This window comes from Trachymyrmex cornetzi, unplaced genomic scaffold (assembly GCF_001594075.2).
Source record: "Trachymyrmex cornetzi isolate Tcor2-1 unplaced genomic scaffold, Tcor1.1 scaffold44, whole genome shotgun sequence".
NCBI lineage: Eukaryota > Metazoa > Arthropoda > Insecta > Hymenoptera > Formicidae > Trachymyrmex > Trachymyrmex cornetzi.
This window is the reverse complement of record NW_017299179.1, coordinates 30,603-54,884: the sequence shown is the minus strand read 5'-3', so window position 1 is coordinate 54,884 and position 24,282 is coordinate 30,603. Positions and strand designations below refer to the sequence as shown.

The 24,282-nt window shown below is 33.3% G+C and overlaps 1 protein-coding gene and 1 non-coding gene across 3 annotated transcripts in view; one reads left to right on the top strand and one right to left on the bottom strand.

The window, feature by feature from the left end:
- Positions 1-2,797: 2,797 nt before the first annotated feature.
- LOC108764610 (Mitochondrial calcium uptake 3) overlaps positions 2,798-24,282 on the top strand; it is a 31,123-nt gene continuing 9,638 nt past the window's right edge. For both annotated transcript variants that reach the window (XM_018512933.1, XM_018512932.1), the window contains exon 1: positions 2,798-3,030. In XM_018512933.1, the coding sequence (XP_018368435.1) occupies positions 2,821-3,030 (210 nt within the window). In that variant the 5' untranslated portion in view covers positions 2,798-2,820. The remainder of the gene's footprint in view (positions 3,031-24,282) is intronic.
- TRNAR-CCU (transfer RNA arginine (anticodon CCU)) lies at positions 14,391-14,463 on the bottom strand. The gene has a single exon. It is a non-coding gene; the product is annotated as a tRNA-Arg (tRNA).

Genomic DNA, 24,282 nt, shown 5'->3' with positions numbered 1-24,282 from the left:
GAGCATTTCTGCCATAAGCGTTAAATATACTTATAGCAAAAAGTACTTTCTTTTTTTAGCGACAATATAAAAGATACATATAACATTTAGACGTTTTCTTTTTACTTAAAATTTTATGATATCAAATTCTATTTTTACATAATATAATAGATATATCTCCTAACCTTTAGAGGACGGGAATCTATTTTTTAAATCTTACAGTTTTTCTTTGAGTAAAATTTGTTCTAATTCATTATTTCATTTATTTCTTGTCTCAAAATATGATATTCTTTCAGCGCCATTATAGTGGCTTTCCCATCCTGTAAAGGTTGAATATTGCATGTTATTATAAATTAGAGCATGTTAGGGAGAAAATACACGAAACTTTCTTCAGAATCTTTTATATCAAGAAGCATTGGTAGCATCCATAAAAATGTAGTCGCAACCAATACGCATTAAGACTGTAACACGAGTGCGTGTATTAGCCTGCGTAATTTTAGCACACGCGCCACTCAAACGAACTCTTTTCGCATTGCGTCACACGGTGTCGAGACGTGGGTGAAGAAGCCTCCGTTTCGTTATATAACGTTCTCTTCAGTTCTATTCCTAATTATTTAACACACGAATACGATTTATGTAAATCGACTTAGTTAATCCTTTATTCAGTTCTCAAATATTACCATCATAATATAAGAATATCATTCACAGTGTAGAAAGAGTTCACGATTTTCTTCAACCAAGAAATGTATGCCAATCGACGAAATTCCAAATAATTGTTAATCCTTTATTCAGTTTAAATCCTTTAATGAATTACTAAAATTATTCTCGTGAAGCACATATTAAGTGTTCGTAATTTTGTGAAAATTGAACTTTTGTGACAAATAAAATTTTAGTAGCAACTCTTTTATATATTTATGTAAATCTACGAAAAAGTAAGAACCATTCCAATGTTTCAATAAAAATAAGATAATATCCAAATACGTACTTTCTTTATAGATGTAGAATTATAAGTTAAATAATAAATTAAATTATATATATAAGCTGATGTGTAGAATTATTCGCAAAGAATTATTCCAATGTATCCACACAACTTGATTGTAATTCAAATTTATGTGTCGATTTCTACGTCTTATTTTTCGAACAAGTAATTTAAATTAAACTAAAATAATAGTCCTGTTACTTTCGTTGCTTTCAAGTGATTACTTCCAAGTTATTTTTCGCGTGACAATCTCGCATCACTTATAACTTCACTAATTCTGTCCGGCTTTAGCAAAGCAACGAGAGACACAGACTAAGATGCGTAACGCGGCCATTTAAAGCGCCGCGCATGATTGAACAGGATGATAATATGGAGTTACATTGGCAGAAGATAATTTCTTCCCTGCGCAAAGGCTACGAATACCAGATCATCTGCCGCGAACATAGAGGAACCGTTTAATTAAAAACATGAAAAATAGATTAAAACACGAGGCAAAGGGACCAGTGGGATAGAGGGCAAATCTTCAGGTCCTCGCTCCTTTCGCAATGACGTAGCAAAGGTTGTTGCACGTTGCTTGGACTTATTTTACATGGTTACGTGCCATCCAGAGTGATCATAATTAATGCGTGATTACGGTATGCCCCGAAGGATCGTCTTGCAAAAGAGATTCTGATCTAAAGGAGCCGTCACACCATCGATTATTCTCTATATATTTTAATTAATATCGTTAATATTCAAAAAGAATTGGAAATATTGTTGCAAGATAAATGGTGACACTTCACAAAAACTGCCCGTTAAAAAAAGTAAACTGAAACTCATTTAAAAAATTAGATTCCTAATTTTCAAAATCAGTGATTGGTTTAAAAATGTCCATACATAAAAAAAAATTGAGACTTGATATAGTTCTCGTTCAATTATACCGATTTTTACACCGTTAAACTCTTAGATATTTTTTTATTTAAGCTACTGCTCTTAACCGGAATGTAAAGGGTTAATAAGAGAAAATTTTTACTACGACAAATCATTATATGGAATTTCTTCATTTGTGACTATTTATTCGAATGTCATTAATTCTGATGCATACGTGAATTGCGATTAATATTTTAACGATAATACTCGTGTGAGAACTCCATAAGAAGAGTAGATGAGCAGATTCTGTCGGGTTATATGACTGTCAGGATAATATGAAAAAATTCATAATTACGTACAGTACATATTCCTATACTGACAGTAACTGTTCTGGCGAGAATTTCAAAAAAATCAATAAAAATACTTTTCCAAGTACTAAAATAAAAAATTTCTGTAAAAACAATAATATTACTTTTACGTTTATTGCGTATCGATATTGTAATTTATTTTTTGTATAATATATGCATAAATAATCGGCTATAATTGAACCGTTCTAAAAAATATTTTAAGAATATATACCTATACAACTATACTTTTACATTAAACACTTTAATCTAAAAATAATCTCTATTATTCTTATTTATATATTTGAAAATAATTGTCCACCTTATACTTTATCAATACTTTGCATAATCAAGAAATAATGTTCAAAAAACAATGTTTCTAGAAAGAAACAGAATTTAAACTCCAAAAATTTTATTTTTTAATTTTCAAAATTTCTCTAATAATAAGTGCCAATAAAATTTTTAAAAAATTCCTAATTTCTTAAGATAAAAAGGAAATTCTTTGAAAATTTCAAGTTTTTCAAAGTTTTTTTAAGTACTTTTCAAGTCTCAGGCACAAGAATTTCTAGTGACAACACTGACTGTGATAGGTAGGAGAGATTGACTTTTCACAAGGAAGATACAGCTGTGGAGTTGTGGACGAGGCATGCGCCGATAGCACGAGTGAAAATGGCGACGGTAGTGTGCCTCTCGCGACGTGTGCCGTCGTATGCACGACACTTTCGCGATGTCACGCGTGCGTACGCGTCGTGGCGTGCCGACCGCGGCCTCGGAAGGATCCAGAAGAGCGTCGGATTGCTGACTGTCGCTTCCGTCACGTTTCTATTGGCGCAACAATATTTACGGCCGAAGGTGGTGCATGCCTTAAAACCTCGCAAGGTACGTGCTATCGCGTACAGTCCAGTCCAAGATCTCGCCTCGTCTGGCGATGGCGCGAAGTTGAATGGCGAGTCATGACGATCACGTGGACTTACGCGTTCACGTGCGCGTGAATGGGCAGTGTGTAGTGGAGTTGCACGAGAACTAACGTAACAGTGCACTCCATTCATTAAATGCTTTTCAAAGAATCGACAATATTTCTTATAATATATTTTATATCTCTTACGTTTATACATAAGCTATGTCGAAAATATTAAATATTATGATTAAATATTAAATATCATTCATATTTTTACTTCGTATATTTGTGGATTCTTCTTAAAACGTGCAATAATATATTCTTAAAATAAGATTTCAGCGAGAATAATTTATAATTAGAAAAGTTCATTTTTTAAGAGAAATAGTTATAAAAATTATATTCACATTTTAGTATAGAAAGGTTCTAGTTTAAAACATTTAACAAAAAAATATTTAATATAAAATAGTAGTATAAAGAATTTACACAGTAAAAAATCGTCCGTCCATATGTAGAATTTTTCTTGTATTACCACATTTTGATTATTACTTCAATGTAAAATCAACATACAACTGATATGTTATTATTTTTGTAACATTTTGATGTGTTAGATTCATGTCACCTTTCTAACTTAACAATTGCGTATGTCAATTAAAAATGAAATATTATTTTAAGTGTTTTTAACACAATTGTTTCAATTAATCTATATATCTCAAAGTCAATTTAATATCTAAGAATTTTTTTCATTCACATTATACGAACAAAAATGTTTAATTAACATTTTCTTACGAGTTACTGCAACTACTCTTCTATGTACTCTACTTATTTTATATGTTAGTTTTAAATCATCCCTAAAGTCAAAATAACAAATATAAATGTAAAGTATTGTGTCAATTATTTAACATTACTAGTTCGTTAATAAATAACACAAGACGAATGAGTTACTTTAACTTAAAATTTAGAGTGGATCTCCTGGGACATGTAAAAAATGTTAAAATTAACATTTTCTTTTTTACTGTGTATGAAGATATTTCATATAAAATTTAAGTATACTTTACGGTAGTATCGGTAACAATCTTGTAAAAGGCAAGAAAAAGAGAGAAAGATCTGAAAGATACTGTTACGTGAGATAATTCCGAAGTAAAACGTGCCCCGAAAAGATGAATAGCGCAAATAAAAATATTCTTATTTCTTATATTATTTAGACTGCTATTTTTTTCAAAGCAATGACTTTGATATCGCTGAATCCGCGGGCGAACAGAGCTAGTAGGGAAAGGGCGGCAGAGAAAGTAAGAGATTCTTCGGCGGATTTATAAAAAGAAGTTCAGAGCGCGTCGAGAATGAAGGTGCCCGCGATTGATCTCGTTCGATCTTCGGTCGTGAGACCGAACGTGTAGGTACGCTATGTTAATAATATGGCCCGAAGGAAGCGGATCGGCTTTTGTGTCAAACGATCTTCAAGTGTATCAGCGCCACGCCCTCCGAACGATCACATAGTCGATACGGCTTAACCAGTTTGGCTTTTTGAACGTCTCTATTACGGCCTGAGAATCCTGAGATTCTTCCGAAAAGTAGACCGCAGGCGTAGTATCGTAAACTATAAAATTACGTTTAGATGACTCCTTTACATACCGTGTGTGAACGTTATTTAAGAAACTATATTGCAATAAAGAATGAAAATATTTCTCGAAAAGTATTTTTTAAAAATCATTAATTGAGAATTAATACATTAATTAATATCTCAGCGTTAGATATACCTTTTTTATTTTTTCAGCATTCTGGGCAATAATATTAAATATCTATACTTGTAACATTTTTTAACAATTTTTGTGACATAATTAAGCATGAGTTAATAATTTGAAACTTGAAATATTACGATTAATGAGTCATTGTATTTGCAACTAAATAATTTCTTTTAAAATACGTTAAAATTTCATGACTGTTTCTTTCATTTTGTATCTTTTTAATAAAGAATTAATTTTGAAAAAATATATAATATATATAATATAATGCATATGGCACATTGCAACTTCCTTAATATCAAGCTTTCAATCACAGAGCACTGTTAATGCCTCGAAACATTCACTAACGAGAAACTTCTTAACTGCTCGCGCGCTCAAGTTGAACGTTGACATACGCGTTTCATCGATCATGCGACGCTTTCGAGAATGCGGATGCCTTCTAGGGACATTCCACGTCTTATAAAACGAAGCAGATAAATGACCGACGCTTTGCGCCGCAGTTCGCAGCCAAGCTGCATCCGTGCATGCAGATGCACCCGGCCCTTTGCCACGAGACACCCTAATCCGACTGCGATGTACCCTAAGTTGTTTCCTTTCCACACCTCGCAGCACTTGTATCCATTAATTATCGCGCGTGAGAACTTGGGAAAGTCACATCGAGTGTTGGCGCTTGAATTCCACACCATTTATAAGGCAATTTGATCAACTACACAACTATTTGACATATTTCTGGTTGACATGATTAATATGCAAATAATATTCTCAGCGAAAATTAACAAAAATTTGACAAATTCAGCTTTTTTGAAGAGATCGATGAGATAAGATTTAATAAAATACGTAAATTAAACTTGCAACAAAGGCTTCGTTGTTAACAGATGTTCTTTCAGTAGTTGTATTTGAAAAATTTCATAGAAGATATACATTAATGAGAAGTTATTTTTTAATATTTTATGTCCTAAAATTTTCAACTATATGTTAAATACACACAATTGCATAGATTCTAAAAAATATTCTCTTAAAATAAAATGTTTTTGTGATTTTATTTAAATATTAAGTTTGCAACGTAATATTAAGTAACTTTATAAATATTCTATCAATAGAAAACATGACTAGGTGCAATTTTTTTTGTCGTACTTCTACTATTTTTATAGAAAAAATATCTTATGTCTTATAGTACGGAAATACCCCCCTTTTGTTGTACACGTAATTATTCGATTTTTTCCAATGTAATTTAAAAAACTAAGATAGACAATATTATCTTGATTCTAAAATTGACGGAAAACAACTTATACATTTTATGCAATTGCATGCGCAGCGGACTTATAAATCATGGTAGTATATGCGCACAGTACACATTTGACATTTTAACATGACTCGTCACAGTCATCACATCGAGATGTGTGAGGATCCCGAAGATACTCTCTGACCACATCGCTGCCAAGAATTCGGCGAGAATAGGGCGTCCGCAAGAGTACCAAAATGTCATACTACGTGAAATCGCATACGTCCGCACATAATTTACACGGAACATCCAAATTATTTTCCGTGGTCAATTATCTTGAGACATGAAGCCATCAAGATGTACGAATAGTCCGTTACACTGGTATCGTGTGAATTTGACAACACGCAATTAATTTTCTATATAATTACTTACGATACTGATATAATTCTTACAAATTAAATTTTATTTGTCATAATAAGTATTGTAAGTAAAACAAATAATTAATTGATAAATTTTATAAACATAAAAAGCGTATTGGTTGAAAGTAGATTACTTTTTCGAAAATGTAATCTTGTATCAATTTAATTTAGCTATTCATGGATCAGAAAATGCGACAGTGTCTCATGTCAAATATAGTTTTCAAGCATCTATTTTTTTTTATTACTTTTGATTTACTTCTCTTTTTCTATAAAGAGAGATATTACATTTTCAATTTATATATCAAGTTTCCATTTTTTTTCTTCTAAATTCAAATTATAATCTTTGAATAAAAATATAGAAAAAAAGAAATATTTCGTTTAAATATTAAATAATTTATATCTTGAATAAATTGCATCTTATTTATGGAATAAAATGATTTGTGTATAACAGAATTAAAATGACGTCTACTATACACATAATCATTTTTAATTCGTGAAGGTTAATTGGCCAGACATTTCAAAAAATTTGTATGTTATATAGTTACAATAAAATTTATTACAAGAACATTTATTGTGTATCGCAATCTACTAACATGCAATTGCAATCACGTAGAAATAATGATGAAGTATACTGACTGCGATGCACTGGTTCACGAAGCCAGTTAATCTTGCAAAAATAAACTTTAACCATGTTGTCCATCGTTTCTGTCGCCTTTATCCGAATGCGTAGGCTGTTGCAACGAGGACAGAGCGATCGGTATCAGAAATGTAGATGCATACATGGTATCGCGGTATGGCTCATTGAATAGATATGTGAAATTCAATAAGAAAAAGCGCAATATGGAACATAGAAAAAATAATTAAACCAACTATTTAGCAAAAGGCAAATCATCATTTTTATCATATAGAACGTTTTAATTTATTGAATATTTATTAGGTTAGATAATATTATAAATAATTATAATGACTATATATATATATTTTATCCTAAATTACATCTCAACATTCCTAAAGCTATAATAAATAAAAATAACCAATATCAAACTCATAAAATTAACCGCGTGTTATCAAATTTATGTTAATATTTACTATTCGTACATCCAATAATTTTTTGCATCTCATAATTGTTCAATATTGTTAGACAAATAAAATTTTTAATAAAAATATACAAATAATATTAATATTGAAATAAAACATTTAATGTATGGGATATTCAATTACATTAAAATAAAAACTTAAAAAGCTTTCCTATTGAATCGCATTTCGATACGATCTTGAGTTAGAGTGAGTCTTCAACATTTTCATTGAATATAAATTGTTCAGTGGACAAAAGAAGGGAGAAATATATTATCCGATATATTGTACATTATTACGAGATGCGGTACAACGGGTACAACATTATCATCACGCATTACGTATGCGGAGGCATGTTTGACGAGCGGTTTGCGGTAACTAATAGGCTGGGTCTTCCTTCTATCGAGATGCTTCTATCGACAATATCCACAAGTCCTTCTAGACCAAGATTCATTATAAGAGAACTTCTGTATGTATCTAAGACATACGTAGAGAGATCAGAGTGTACAGCGGAGCTCGTCCAATCAGAAATACTTTTTTTTCTAATAGAAAAAGTTTACACGTTCGAATATCCGTAATTGGATCAACCTTTTCATGATCGATGTGATTACACTAATTGGATTTCACTAGAATTACTCGTTATATATAAATAATTAAATTTTGCTGTAAATTAATATTTGATTTACATATTGTATTAAAATTGTATTTTATTTAATTAGTACTATAAATCATTAAAAAAAAATTTTCTTTTACTTAAAAAATTTTTTGCATATTTATGTAACTGATTTAAATACAATTAAAATTAGAATAAGAGAATAATATTTTAATGTATGTTTGAATTTCTGCACACTATTTTGACATTTTGATATTTTTTTTATTTATAAAAATACCTTTAAATAAATAAATATTCAAAATGTTATGCCATTTCAAAATAAGCGACTCGTGTATGTACTCCAAGTAATACTTGGATATCTTTTCTTTCATATGCCTAAGCAATCATTATACAAAAAACGTTTTACCAAGCTCTGTACAAGTTACGCGCCATTACTCATATCAACGTTTATGTACGTTTATGCACCCCTGCCTTCCCATCAACGTTTGCAATAACACCGTCGCTCGTGTACCCCGAATAATTCGGACGCGAGAGAGTGATCGATCGGCCGCGTACACCTTCGTACGTATTATCGACGATAAACGATAAATCAGATCTGAGCTTCTCGACGCCACACGATTAAAGACCTCGAAAGTCATCAGGATACGCACATGTGTGCGTCCAACACGATGCTATCCGATACTGTCGATTCTTCGAAGGAAGTCGAACAGGAAGGATAATTAATTCCGAAGAACATTCAGTCAGGATATTACTTAGAAATAAAAAAAAATGAATCATTCTTTCGCGAAATAATTTTTACAGAAATTCGTTCTTTTTCCAAAGTAAATTATTTTCTTTTTTAAATTCAGTTTTTCCTAAAAAGAATGTTTTATTTCCAGAAATATGCGCTTTAAAAAATATTTTATTAAAATCTTTAATAAATAAAAATATTTAATAAGAATTAAAGTTCTCGATTTCAAATTTAAATGTAAAATAAAATATTTAAACGTAATGTATATTCAATTTTCATGTATATTTCTTTAGCTAAATCATTAGTCTGTTTTCTGTTCCTGCACTAGACTGTTCTAGAACTCTCTTCCTCGCTTTAAACAAATATCAAACGTATATCTATCTCACTTTAAGTTCCAAAAGTGTACACTAGTTCAGCCACAGAAAACAGACCTCATATGCTGCTTTGTTAATTTAATTTTCCATTCAGTTATCCGCTTTCTATAAGATGAAGATAAATGATTTTTGCACTTTTACAAGCGTGTGTTGCGAACAGTTCGACTAAACATTTCACTACTGTCCTCAAACGTGCACACAATGCGTTACCAAATGATAATCTGGCGATAAGGCATGGGATAAGAATTCCGCGATAGGACATGTGAATGTGGCCTGATTAACCTTGTGATAGTATCAATCGCGTGGGTAGTCGCCGACGTGGGCGTGAATGGATTCTACTTTCGATCGTTTTTCATGTTCATAATCAATTTACGCGTATCGTGTGACAAGCTACCTGTGACAGAGCGTTAATCAAAGACATTTTCAATTGAGATGCGTCCAGACACGTCTGCGAAAAATACAATCGGTTACCTTGAGTGTGTAGTCGCGACGTATTTTTGCTCGGCGAAGGACGCTGAATAAATTAAAACAGTAAAGAAGCATACAATCTTTTTGTGGAACATAAAAGTTGATAAATTCATTTTTCATAATTCGTTGGTAAAATATTTCTTAACTTCATTTCTTATGCCAGAGTATTAATAAATTCGTTAATATTATCGCATTATATATGATCTGATAATAGTTAATATACCGAATCATTTATCTTCGCACTATTTTCTCAATACGGACAGATAACTACGTTTCAGTTCGTAGGTACATTATTACATTAACAGGCATATTTCAGATGTACCGCTTTCAACATTTAAATCAAAATATAACATAGGAGTCTTTGAACTGTGATGAACTACGCTTGTGTCAGTTCTGTAATAATAATAGTGCTGACCGAAATTTTGGACGTCAGCCATTGTGCGAAAATCTTGTTATGTTGGAGACAATCTTGTAGAAACTCACGAATAATCATGAGCCTCAACCGTGAAATTTCCGGATATATGATCGCATCCTCTTTGCGTTAATTGCTGTTTGTAAATATGCCTCCCAAATATTTAGCATACAATTATTTGCAGTCAGAAGAATTTAATATTTTAATTATGTTTCTGATTTCCGTATAATACTTTTACTTTAAAAGAGGTATAGACACCCAACATAAGAATTAAAAAATAAAAGAATTTACAAAAATTTAAATCTTTCCTTTGTAATGATTTCTATAATAAAACGTGTAAACGAAAAATATTAAACAAACACGAAATTCAAAATCAGGACATAAGATGTCTTTTAGGCCAGTATTTTTATTTTGAGACTGTCTTAAGTAATGTCTTAAGATGCTAATACTCTGCCTTGGCTTATAACATCTTAAGATTGTACTTGAGACGATCTTAAATACATATAAGAACCGACTACAAATACCGGTCTTAGATTCTCGCAAAGACGTCTTATATCCCGATTTTAGACTTTTGTCTGGACATTGTCTCTTCACATAGCGGACTATCTCCTTGCGATGCAATCGATACCTACCGCATCGACGACGGGCGCACCAAATCTCGTCGTCGAAGGGAGGCATGTCGAATCGCACGTTTCGGCACGACCCATATCTCGTCGGCCATCATCACGGCGATGAGTTAATGCTAATGAGCGAACGCGCGGCGATTCGTCTAAATTAATTAACGCTTCCTAAATCACCGTGAAATTAGCGCCAACGCGTGGGACGCGGCACGTTGGGTGCCCATTATCTTGAGCTAATGGACCGATAGCAGTGTGGGTGGTGTTACGGGTATCCCGTGAGTATCCCATGGGGTTCTCACACGTGCATCACGTATACAAACGCACGGACGTCTATCACGCGCGGTTTGCATCGCACGTAAGTGGACGCATGCGAAGGTGGAGCCGGTGCACATCGCGTGTTACCGCGCTATGCATCAACGACGAAACAATGCCGGTATAATTGAATATTTTGAGAGGATTATGATTTAAGAATCGCCGCCGGCCGACGAGAATCGCGTCTCCTCCTATCCCTCGTTTACTCCCTTCCCGTTTTCAGTTTACATATGTATACGAGACGGTTAACTAAGTGCGTTGCATAGGGAGTAATAAATAACGATTTGGGAATCCTCGTTGACTTCGACGAGTCTCGTCCATCACTACGTGATTTGGGTAACCATCGATTTTGTAAATTCTAGTGCCAGTACTCGCGTTGTGTAAATTTCACATCAACAAGTTTGTCATGATAGTAACGAATATGTTACACGATATTTTTTTCTATTTACTAGGATTTAATATTAAATGGGATTTTAACTGCATTAAAAATCTTATAATATTTACAACATTTATTTAAATAGAAATTAAAAATTAAAGTTTTACTTTGCTTCCAACGTGGTCAACAATTATGAAGTCATTCAATTATATTTTACATGAAATCAATTATATGTATGCGTTGGAGTCCTTTTTTATCTTCAAAAACAGACAGTTAACGATATGGGAAGAGACTAAATTTTTAAGTCTTATTGTATTCAAATTTCATAACCCGATAATTTGTTCATTGCCAGTCGTTTCGAGCATGGGCGGTTAAGATTGGTTCAAAGGTTGAAAGCGACATGGGCGAAACACAGCTACGAGAAAAATGCCGAATCAGTTAATGACAGAGCGCTGCCGCGATAATTTCAGGGTAGTTCACACGTAACACGCAACATGACAACGCTCCCGGATGATGGTAACATTTTTCTGCAATCGTGATACAAGATAACTAAAACGCTTCCCTATATTTCGGATATTCTGATTCCTATCTGACAATCAAAGCACGCGCTGATAATAATGCATATAAACAAATTTTCTTTATCGTAAAATATACAAGATTTTATATTTTCTTAACTTTTTCGTGTAGTCTCATATATATTCATATTTTTTAACGTATATCAAGTTTTAATAACAGCAAGACTTAATTCATCGTTTCATTTTAGGAAAAGAATTTTTTCGAACAGAGGATTTGAAAATCTGTTTTAATGTATTAATAAGATATTTAATTGCTAAAAATTATACCAAAATATTGCATTTTGTTGAAATATCTAAAAATTTAAATAGACAGATCTAAAAATAATTTTTAGATACTTCAGCAAAATAAAAGAAGCAAATAATCCCGATCGAGACCATTAGAATTTTGTTGTCAAAGTCAAATAAGAAATTTTTCCCTTAACGTTTTATATAATTGCAAATCATTCTGTATTTTATGAGACTGTCATGTAGTTGATGCTTTCATCAAGATAGAGACTAAGATATATAGAACTTTCCTCAGATTATTGAAGAACATATCTCTCCCCGTGACGGGGAACAGGTTTATTTCCCTCAAGAAATCGGTCGCCGTGTATCCAAGCCACCTCGTACCAGCATAGGTAACCAGAATCGCACATAGTGTGTACGCATCAGATACGGATCTGACTGCACCGAATGCACACTAGCGCAGCGCGCGGTATGCAATGGTCCGCATCCCAGCATCCTTCCACTACGACGAGATTCTCTTTCGCGCGGCCACAAATCACATGACCCACCTTCCTGCGGCATCGTACGAACCCGGCACAACCCGACAATCGTTATCGAGTTCGCACGAGATTCTACCGCACCGTTTATTCTCTCGCTCCCCTCCGAGATCTCAAGAGGACGAGAGAGACGAATGATCTGCTATCGAGGCAGATAATACTGTAATACAATATCGAAAATAGAGAAAACAGTTGCGATAAATACGAGATAAATGAACAGCGAATGATTTCATCGTATATCGGCGCCAAAACTAGAACGTATTCACGCGATTCATACAGAGATAATACGAGCGATAATTCCTACACAGAAAAGATAACAATATGAAAAAGGAAAATTAACACGCAGAATTTACCGCGCACGCGCGAATAATTTTATAATTAATTTTCGATGTATAAAACGAGAATAACATTAAAAAATAAATTTTCTAACCCACTAAATTATATAGATAAACGTTAATATCATTTAACTATAGGTATTTAATATTATACGAAATTTGTTTAATTTTTCCACTAACAAATTTAATAAATAATATTTTTCGTATGTAATATTTATTCATTGATTAAATCAATGCATTATAAGAGGCTGAAATATGAGTGGCTAACTGGCTAAGAACAAATATCACATAAAAATGCCTGATATTTATTTCTCAATTTGAATAAGAAAAATGAGCAGACCAAGTATCAGAAATTTAGAGTTAAGTATCTACGCGGCGTTTAATCTATGGTACTCATATCGAGGAAGAGAAAACTCAACGATCTTCATTCGAATATCCAATAAAGTAGAGCTACAAGCACTACAAGCCTCTTCGGACATTGAGACGATCAAGACCGATAATAACTACTACTCTCTTCTGTGAATTGGGAGGATCGATTTTATCGCGGGGCCAAAGTCAAGTCCACGGGCAACCCCTCGAAATGTTTTCGTGACCGATTAACCCGAGCAGAACCTTCCTCGCATTAGAATCACTCGGACCACCCAACCTACATTTACGCGGCTATCAATCTGATTTGAGTATTTCGGCCAGCACGAAGCAATATACTGCAACCTTGTCCGCCGTTAGAACGGCTCTTTCCCCGAATTCTCGCGGCCGATATTACGAAGAGATACACGGAAATCGATTCACGTCCATCAAAAGGCGAATGAGCATTTTATCAGATTTCAACTAACGCTACGAGTCTCTTCGCGTTAAATTCTTCCAATCTCCGGAATAATTTTAGCTTTATTTTTTAGCTATATCCTTGAAATATCCTCATTCGAACAACGTACATTTTTCTTTTTGCGAAATCACAAGTTGATACTAATTGCTGTCAGACTTTAGCACGAATAACAGATGCATTTTTTACTGGTGCATACATGGATATATATTTCCATTATTATAATAGAACTGCAGATTTCAGCATTATTCAAAAAATTATAAATTAAAAATAATTTTTCATGAATTGCATACATATGTTTCTAATAATAGTTTGTGTAATTATATGTCTTCTTTATGAGGAATCAGATACTTCTATTATGTATATTGCAGCAATTGAGCACATCTAAGCTTAATATTTTATCACAGATATGATAACAAGAATCGTTTCATAGTTAATAATGAGACATTTATATTTTATAAGAATAATTAAGAATAAAAAATATAATTCTATACCCCTGGTGGGACTCGAACCCACAATCCCCGGTTTAGGAGACCGATGCCTTATCCATTAGGCCACAGGCGCGATTGTGGGTTAAGCGCTCTAATATGCAATTCATGATTTAGCCGTTAATCTATATAGATAATGATTATTCTAAGATGCATAAGAAGTTATTTTCAAATCTAATAATTATTAATCCGAAATATTATGTAATTTTATGTAACAATCTTATGTTGTCACATTATTCTCTGCTAATGAGTATCTAGATTTCACCCCTACTTTAACATTAATTTTTCTAATATAATAAAATTTTTGGAAATACATTTTCTCTGCACTAAAACATTAACTATTAAATTGAAATATTAAGAAAATCAACAGAGCTGCATGAATCTATTTCATTTAGAGTAATGATAAATATTAACTTAAGAGATAATATTTTTTGAGAAATAAATACTAAAACGGGTGAATTATGCACACAAAATTTTGAGTTTTTAAAAAATTTGTTATCCCTAAAGATGCATAAAATTATATAAAATCAGATTGTCCTTAATAACAACGATTATTATAGTAGAGCCAATAGTTTCTTTTCTCCATGATGAGACTGTTTTCGAACTCACTGTTCACGCAAATTGAAATTTGTAATCTTGAAAGGTCGTGGTTAATTCGGAGTTGCGTGTATAAATATCCATATGCAAATACATGCAGACGAAACTGCCGCTTCGTGAGCAAAACTGCTATCTGATTTCAATTTCCTTCAGTAATCTTGGCGCCACCGTGACTTGCCATAAATGTGATGATCGGTAATCATCGTCTGTATTCGTTACATTATACACCGACGGCCAGGCATGTGCGTGTATTCGGCGGTCAGGTAAATGCAGTAAACGATATCGACGCTTTTAACATCCGCATAATTCGGAATTTCGAAAATTCAATGTGTTCATGGATTTAGTTCGAGATAAAATTACTATCTTTTTTCACAAATCTAGAATTAAAAAAATACATTGCCTCCGAAATAATTAAAAAATTTATAAGTATATACATTTATAAGTAAATACCTTGATATGATATAAATTATATATAATATATATTTCACATATCATGCTGATATAGATTTATACGTGAAAAAATACATATATATCTATGTATATATGTATTTATTTATTACACTTAAAAATTGCTATATATAAAAAAATTAATGGAGATTACCATGAACTAATATATTCTTCGCGATTGCTTTTCTTTAAAGATGTATACATTCTTGGAAACCGATTAAAAATTAAGTAACAATTATTTCAATACTTTTAAAACTATGGAAATAATATTGCATGTTTGTGAAGATTATACTAATTTAAAGTCCGCGAGATTCTTCCCGTTGGATGATGCAAACATGTCGAGATACGTTCCCGTGATAATCTTTAATTTTACGCATACCGCGTAAGAATATGTTTACGTGTATCAGTATGTAAATATGAAACCGGAATTTTTTAATAGAAAATACACTTTTATTGCATGAAAATGATAAAAAATATTTTATTCGAAGTATTGCCCATCGCTAGCTATACATTTTTCCCACCTGTCTGACAATTTGTGGATGCCACGCCAAAAAAATTGTTACTCTTTTGAGCCAAACCAGTCATCTAGCCATTTTCGTACATCTTCGTAAGAAGTGAAGCGCTGCTGAGCAAGTGCGTGTCCCATCGATGTAAATAAGTAGTAATCGGACGGAGCCAAGTCTGGTGAGTAAGCCGCATGCGAAAGTATTTCCCAACCAAACGCCTCAATCGTTTCCTTGACCAGTTTTGCTGTGTGTGATGGTGCATTATCATGAAGCAAAATCACTTTGTGTTGCCTTTCTTGATATTCCGGTCGTTTTTCACGCAAAGCTTGATTCAAATTGATCATTTGTTGTCGGTAGCGTTCAGTATTAACGGTTTCGCCAGGTTTTAGCAGCTCATAATAGATCACACCTTTCTGATCCCACCAAACACAGAGCATTGTCTTCCGTCCATAGCGATTTGGCCTTGCAGTCGATGTCGATGGTTCGCCTGGAGTTGATGCCCATGATCTTTTACGCTTAGGATTCTCAAAATATATCCACTTTTCATCGCCAGTCACAATTCGATGGAGAAATGACTTTCTTTTGTATCTGGCGAGCAGCATTTCGCAAGTGGTTTTTCGGTTTTCTTGCTGTCTTTCATTCAGTTCATGTGAAACCCATTTTCCCATCTTCTGGATCTTTCCCATGGATTTCAAACGTATGGAGACGGCTTCTCGTCACATTCAATTGACCCGCGAGTTGTTGAGTTTGAGCGTCATCCTCATCCAATGATGCTTCGCTGTCTTCAAACTTTTTCGGTGGTTTTCCATGTTCTTCGTTTCTCACGTCAAAATCGCCACTTTTGAATTTTTTAAACCACTCAAAGCACTGTGATTTACCAAGAGCATGCTCACCGTAAGCTTCGACAAGCATTCGATGCGATTCTGCAGCAGTTTTCTTCAAATGGTAACAGAAAATCAATGCTGTCCGCAAATCGTAGTTTCCAGGCACAAAATTCGACGTGTTCAACGTTATTACAAACTATAAACTGTTGTATGAAACTTCCTATATAGGGTTTTACAATCGGCCCAGTATTGGACCAGTACCGATTGTCGTAGCTTGGGTACTGGAGTAGTATTGGCAACCTACGGGCGCAGTACTAGCTAAGTGTCGGATGATAACTTGGGCCCAATATTGGCAAATGATACTGGCCCAACTGTTGTTAGCAGGTATTGTACCAGTGTAGATATTGCGATCGGCCTAGTACTGCACCAGTACTGGTAACCACATTTCGGGCATTGGTGCAATATTGGCAATACTACGGGCGCAGTACTGGCTGACAGTACTTCGGTCGTCATTTGACAGCCTGTCGTTTGCCCAGCATTGGCTGACAGAATCTTGGCCGTTAGTGGGCAGCCGTTGCGTTGGCCAATCGTTGGTTGTCGTCATAACACCGGATTTGTGTATATAGTTAAATAGCCAGTCGTTTGCCAGTGACGGTCCAGCACTGGCTGACAGTACTTCGGCCGTCATTTGACAGCCAGTCGTTTGCCAGTGATGGCCCAGCATTGGCTGACAGAACCTTGGCCGTTAGTAGGCAGCCGTTGCGTTGGCCAACTGTTGGTTTCGTTGTCACTACTACCGACCCTATATGGGTTGTATCGTTGTGAGTTGAAAATCTTTGTCAGATGTCAGAACAAGGAAATAGCGTCAATGACGCAGTCTGATGGCAACTACATTGACAGCTATGGTCATCTATATATTGGTAAATTCCGGTTTCATATTTACATACCTGGTACGAAGTATGAGTGCATACGCGCATGCTTCGTCAATGCCCGAATATTAACACTTCAAGTAGCTCATTATTCAAATTGGACTTCACGAATTTGTATCACCACTTGAGATTACAACGTCAATAATAGCGTTGCGTGGCAAGCGTAAGAAGTGTGAACTGAAAATACTTTATTACGGAAATAATTTGGACTCTGATATTAAACACTTATTATTACAATCAATTTATGTATAGGATATAAAAGTAATTAATTTTTTTACACATATAATGTAATAAATAATGTATTATATATATACAAACGAGATGCAATAATGTTTGATAATGTTTAGAACTTTAAATTTTAAGAGACAAAATAAGAAGAAAAATTTCATCTTATTTTATATTAAACCTACAATATTTTTTTAAATCTCTGTTATCATCACATAAACAAATTTTTGATAGTCTAAATTATCTCGATCTAGATACTGCTCTAATATTATAAAATCGTCTTACTTTATCTCGCACATCGCCTGACCGCCGTGTAGAACCCAAGAAAAAGCGTAGTGCTTCAAGGTCTACCGCATTTTCTCCTCTCTCTCATGATGACGCCTCCGTTTAACACCCATCCACAAAAATCGACAGCCGGGATCCGTTTCTCTCGCGCGAGTCTCGGACAGTGATGCCTATCGTCGTCGCCCCTCGCTATCGATTTAAGTTGAGAAATGAGGCGAAACAAGTTCGAGGAAATTGTTTCTACGCGGACGCGTCGCGTGCTTCTTTATTGAAAACTATAAGCAGCTGCGGGGAAGGAGGAGGAGGAAATGCGAAAGGGATAGATCTAGGTGAGACTAGGGAGAGGAGAGAGATTCAACGGGGCCTTAATCACCGTGATGCCCGTTGGATATCGACGAAAAAGGAAGAGAAGAAGGGAGGTCCGGGAGGACGAAAAGAAGTGGTCTGGTCTCTCTGCACTTAGCATAATGTTCACCACGCCTGTCATTACCCTCGACACCGCGAACATGCCAGCCTAACACCCTGCGTGGTCCTGTGTCCGGGTAGACACGCGAGAACGTGCCGGTATATGCGTTAGTGAGCTTCACATTATGGTGAGAGCGCGAACGTAAGGACGCCATCCGTTCGGAATATTAATCGGGTGCAATATACTTAAATTAACTAAAGCAACTATGTTTTTCTTTTGCACTCATTCTCGTCGTTGCGTCTTATTTCCGCGCCAGAAAAACAAACATCATGTTAGGAGGGAAAATACGTTTGCGAGGTATCGTTCCAAAAAGGTTATCAAAATACGAGTTCCGGATGTATCAAAAGTTGCTAATATTGATTAACTGCCCAAGGTATAATTTTCGAAAAATTAGTTATTTTAGGATACATAAGCAAAGCGAGAGATTTGATGGGAGGTCGCGAAATCTGCTATTATCTCCGCTTGTCATATTTAACTTTAGAGAAAGAATGTAATTATGGAAATCGAATGCATGAATTGGTGCAATACATTATACATATATTATATGAAAAGAACGATTTCGTTAAAATATTTATAATTTAACTAGATACACAGATCTGAAAATAATTTTGTGGGATCGTCAAAATAATTATATAGAAAACTTAAACACGATGGCAATGTCGCAATTTTTTATATATATTTTAGTCTGAGTTTAAATTCTAGTAAAATTATTTTGATGTAATAGTGCAATAAAATAACATTTTTCAGCATCGTTATTCTTGCATTGCAAATTTATTCTAAAATAATTTATACATCATATATATCTATATTTTTTTAATTTTAAAACGAGATATAATTCATGTGAGCAACTCGTCGAATGATTTTTAGATTTGCGAGACAGATCATCGCGCAGTTAGCGCAAAAATGGTGCTATTACAAATGCAAGCCAGTAGGTAGATGCATTTTTTATCACAATGAGGTGTGATTTATTTGTAGAAATAATCTCGCGAAAGAACATCTGACCCACGCGAAAGGATATCTGGTTACGATGGTACTTATGGAAATGTGCATCGAATGACAAATATAGCTTGCCGAGGATCGCGAATCTGCCGCGAAATATTTACAACTGCCTGTAAAAATCATTAAAAGAGAAAGAGAAACTTGAAACCGCGGTAAAAATTCTAAAATTTTAAAGAGATATTTTTAGAAATTAATAAATCTAAAAGAGCAAATATAAATGTTGCAAACATTTTATTATACGAAATATTGAAAACTTATTGAACACAATATATTCAATTTCCTTTGGCTTTTTAATAGTTTCTTTTAATAATTTCTTAATTAAATATTCTAGAATTAATCACTAGTAATGGAATCCCAAATCATTCCTTCATCAATATTGGAAAAAAAATTAAGAGGTACGATATTTTTATTATTTTATTAACGAATGTAAACCTAATAATTTCTACACGAAACTGAAATATTCTAATTATCTATAATATTAAACGTATTTTTTCGTTAGAAATTCACGATTCATCTGTCAAATCCATTTACTCCGTGATATTGAGAACCTACGGCCGATCTCGACACTTCAATTGTCATTTGCGCAATGGATTGCAAAAATACGAAGGCTCTAAGAAAGTAACTATAATTTAAGAGATCATCTTCTTATACGGAAGCTCAAACTGGTGCACCAACCAACAATGTGCCATTACTCACGAATAAATAAAAGCCGCAATCTCGTGCATGTGAGATAGCGAACGATAATTTAAGTCGGCAAGGAGCGAAGTTGCTCAGATGGCTCCTTGGAGCACGATGCGTTCCCGGTGATTTGATGCTTCCTGAGCTGAACGATTCAATCTGACCGGATGAGGTCGCAGATTCACGTTATGTAAGAGCATATCGTTTGGCACTTAACTGCAGCTTACATGGTAATGTGTTGAGCGTACACATCGATCACACATATAACTAACTAAAGGCGAATTACGTGTACTTCGAATAAATGCCTCCGAATAATGTAAAATTTTTATACATATGTATAAAAAGTAAACAGAACTATTAATAAAATTTTCGATTTCTAAAAATGAAATGCCAACTTCACAAAGACAAATAGCATTCACTAAAATTTGAACTCTGTTTTCGTATGCATTTGTTCTTACAATAGATACAACCTTTTCAATATACCAATTTATTTTTATTAGAGAATAATTTATACATTATTTTAAACCTTGTCTTTATGATGCTAATATTAAATGCAAAAAGAAAAAAATTTTTATTTTTACATGTGTAAAATATATTTCTGAATTCTCTTAATTATGACAGTTGAATTGCTACAGGTAGAGCGATATTATTTGTGACTGTTAAGCTTTGTCCACGATATTAGAAACTGCTCCGATGTCTTGGACAAAGAAAAAATAACAAATCACATTTGATAAATTTGGTCACAATGCGATTGGTTAATTCTTTCTCCGTCCGAAATCTTGTACGAATTTCTATATTGGACACAAGACTTTAAGTTAGGAGCACAAACATTCGCATAACGCATAAGGTATAATCATATAATGCATAAGAAAATAAACCATTGAACGCTAGTCTTTTATTTCCTTCCTTTCCATGAAATAAAGGACTCCGATTGGATTTTTTTACGTCTTATGCATTACGCTTTACGCAAGAGTTTATGCTCTCGGCCTTAGGCTCTACCAATATTCAAATCATCAATATTTATACTCTAACTGTTGTTGTAGTCTGCTTGGTACTTTTATTCACCACCAGGAAAGATTCCTTAATTGCGTCCAATGGACTGATTCAAAAAGAAGCACACAGACGATTTCATATGAAATTACTATAAACTTTATTTCGTACATGCAACGATGCGAAATATATTAAAGTGAGTAACAAAAATTGAAAAAATCAAGGAACATATAAAAGCAAAGATGGTAACCCCTGAATTATAGGAATGAAAAAAAAATGTAGTATATAAGGAGGGCGCTGTATATGTGGATAGAAAAAACTGTGGATAGAAAAAACCGCCCTCCAATCGCGTTGCATCGTAAAATGGAAGCGGGACTTAAAGACTCACTTCATAACACTAGGGGGCTGCACACAATGAAAGGTTAGAGAACAGGGGCCCTATTCTCGAAAAGTATCGCACACGAAAAACTAGAGAAATGCTACAGTATATGTAACGCATACTATAGTATTTCCCTAGTTTTTCGTATGCGATACTTTTCAAGAATAGGGGCCCAGAGAACAGGGAATAAGAATTACCATAGAAACTGTGTATTTCACAAAACATGATTCCTGGTAGGTTGAAATTCTTTTTCTCTATTCTCTGTTCCCTATTCTTTTCATTGTGCGCAGCCCCCTAGTAATACAAAGTGGATCCTCAGATCCCGCTTAACTAAAGTCACATGTCACTCTTCGACCTTCGCTGAATATTTTTCTATGGTATAGACATCGTCATGTTTAGTAAGACACACTCTAAGACACTGAGCACACGTGATGGCACTGCAAAAGAGTAGGCCAAGTAAATTGACAAAGCATCATTATAATAATCTAGGAAATAGAAAACTCCAATGCAAAACTTGTCTTTATACTACACTCGATAGCATGCTATTAAAAGTACATTTATTTCGTGCTCACAAAATATTTCTTAACGAAAATTACAGAAACGGTCCGATATGGCGTTATTTCACAGAAGAAGAAAGATACACTTCAACATGTGATATTTGTGGTAGATTCCTTTTGAGTGGATATTCAGCAAGCCACATAAAGTATCATCTTAAAAGTAAGCATCCACAAATAATAGAAGAAATACGAAAAGAATTTGAAGATTCTTGGATATCGGCACATTTCATATCAAATACATCAGATGATAAATTAAAATGCAAGATTTGCTGTTACATGTTTAATATATTGCATAATGATATAGACGATTTAGCGTGCCATTTAGTCAAACATGGCTTAAATAAAAAAACTAAAAAAAGTACTAGCAAAAATACCATACAAAAAGATACGAAAAAAGAAAATTGGATATGGCAACATTATACTAAATCTCAGGATCGTAGAGCACAATGTAACATTTGCCATAAAAATTATTCTCAGTACAATGTAAATGCACTAGGAGCACATTTATTTTATGCTCATCAAATATGTCCTGACAAAGAAATAATCAAACGAAATAACCAAAGTGGCGTAATATGGCAATATTTCAAAAAAGAAGGAAGATACGCTTCAAAATGTAAAATTTGTAACTCTTCCCTTGCATATGGATTTATCATAACCAATTTAAAGTCTCATATGAAACAAAAACATCCAGAAATACTCGAGAAAATACGAAAGAAATTTAAGCTTTCGTGGGTATCGGAAAATTTCGTATTGAATACATCAAGTGACATAGCACAATGCAAGATTTGTTGTAAGAAGTTTGACATATTTAAAGATAAAATAAGTAATTTAGCGAACCACTTGTTCAAACATGGAATAAATAAAAAAACTAAAAAAAATACTGGAGGAAGTGACATGAATATGGATCATCAATCAGAAGAAAATAACGAATAACTTTTCATCAGGTTGATAGATATATTCGCATTTGAAAAAATATAGAAAATGACGGTAAATATTACAAATGCTTGTTATCCTTTTTTAGCCATCCCTTTATTGCTCTCATATGTAACGAACACATGAGAAATCAAATATTTAGTATGTAGTGATTTTCTCATAAAGATTATAAAAATTTGACTCTGATATTTAAGATGTATTTTATAAATTTTATCAATATTTCAGTTAAATAATTCCATTTAGTCAATATCAAGGTCAAATAACACAAATTTACTATAATATACTTAATACTTAAATATTTAATAACTGATGGCTGTTCAGGACTTTTATCTATTGGAGTAATTTTAGAATCAAGCATTCTTTATTTCCACAGTATTTCATACTAATCTTTCAATTTTTTAAATATTTAAATAATAAGAATTTCAGTTTTGATACGATTATAAAATAATGTACTTGAGTGAGAAATTTAACTTTGTAGTACTAATCACAACTATATATTCCAACTTTTTAATCTATTATTTATTTCGTTTGTATTTGCAGATTCACTTTTGAATAGGATACAGCAGAGATTCCAATATATTTTGAAAACAATATGTGAAGAAGCATCAACAGTTTCAACTGGTTGTTAACTGGAACTATTAAATGAACTGCCACGTTTGACGAATCAAATATCAACTTTCTAATAAGCATGCTCTGTTTATTAATTGTATTGTTAATCATTTACTATGTCAATTATTATGTACGTCACAAATAGTTGAATTTTTTCTACATATTAATCTTTTATACATGTGATATAATGTTTGTATTAGGACTATATGTATTCAAATATTATAATACTCAAATTATTCGAAATAATTATTGTTACTCAAAAACATTCGAATTATTTTAATAATGTCTGGAGAACAAAATCTGAAAATGTATTAATTAAATCTGAGCTATTAAATTCGAGAATAGAAAATGAATTGTAAAATAAATAATATTTACAGAATAATATTCACTTAGTCTGTTTTACTTACGTAAAATATGCCATTACATAAAGTTTATAGAAATAACTTTTTAATGAAACATGTATTATATATA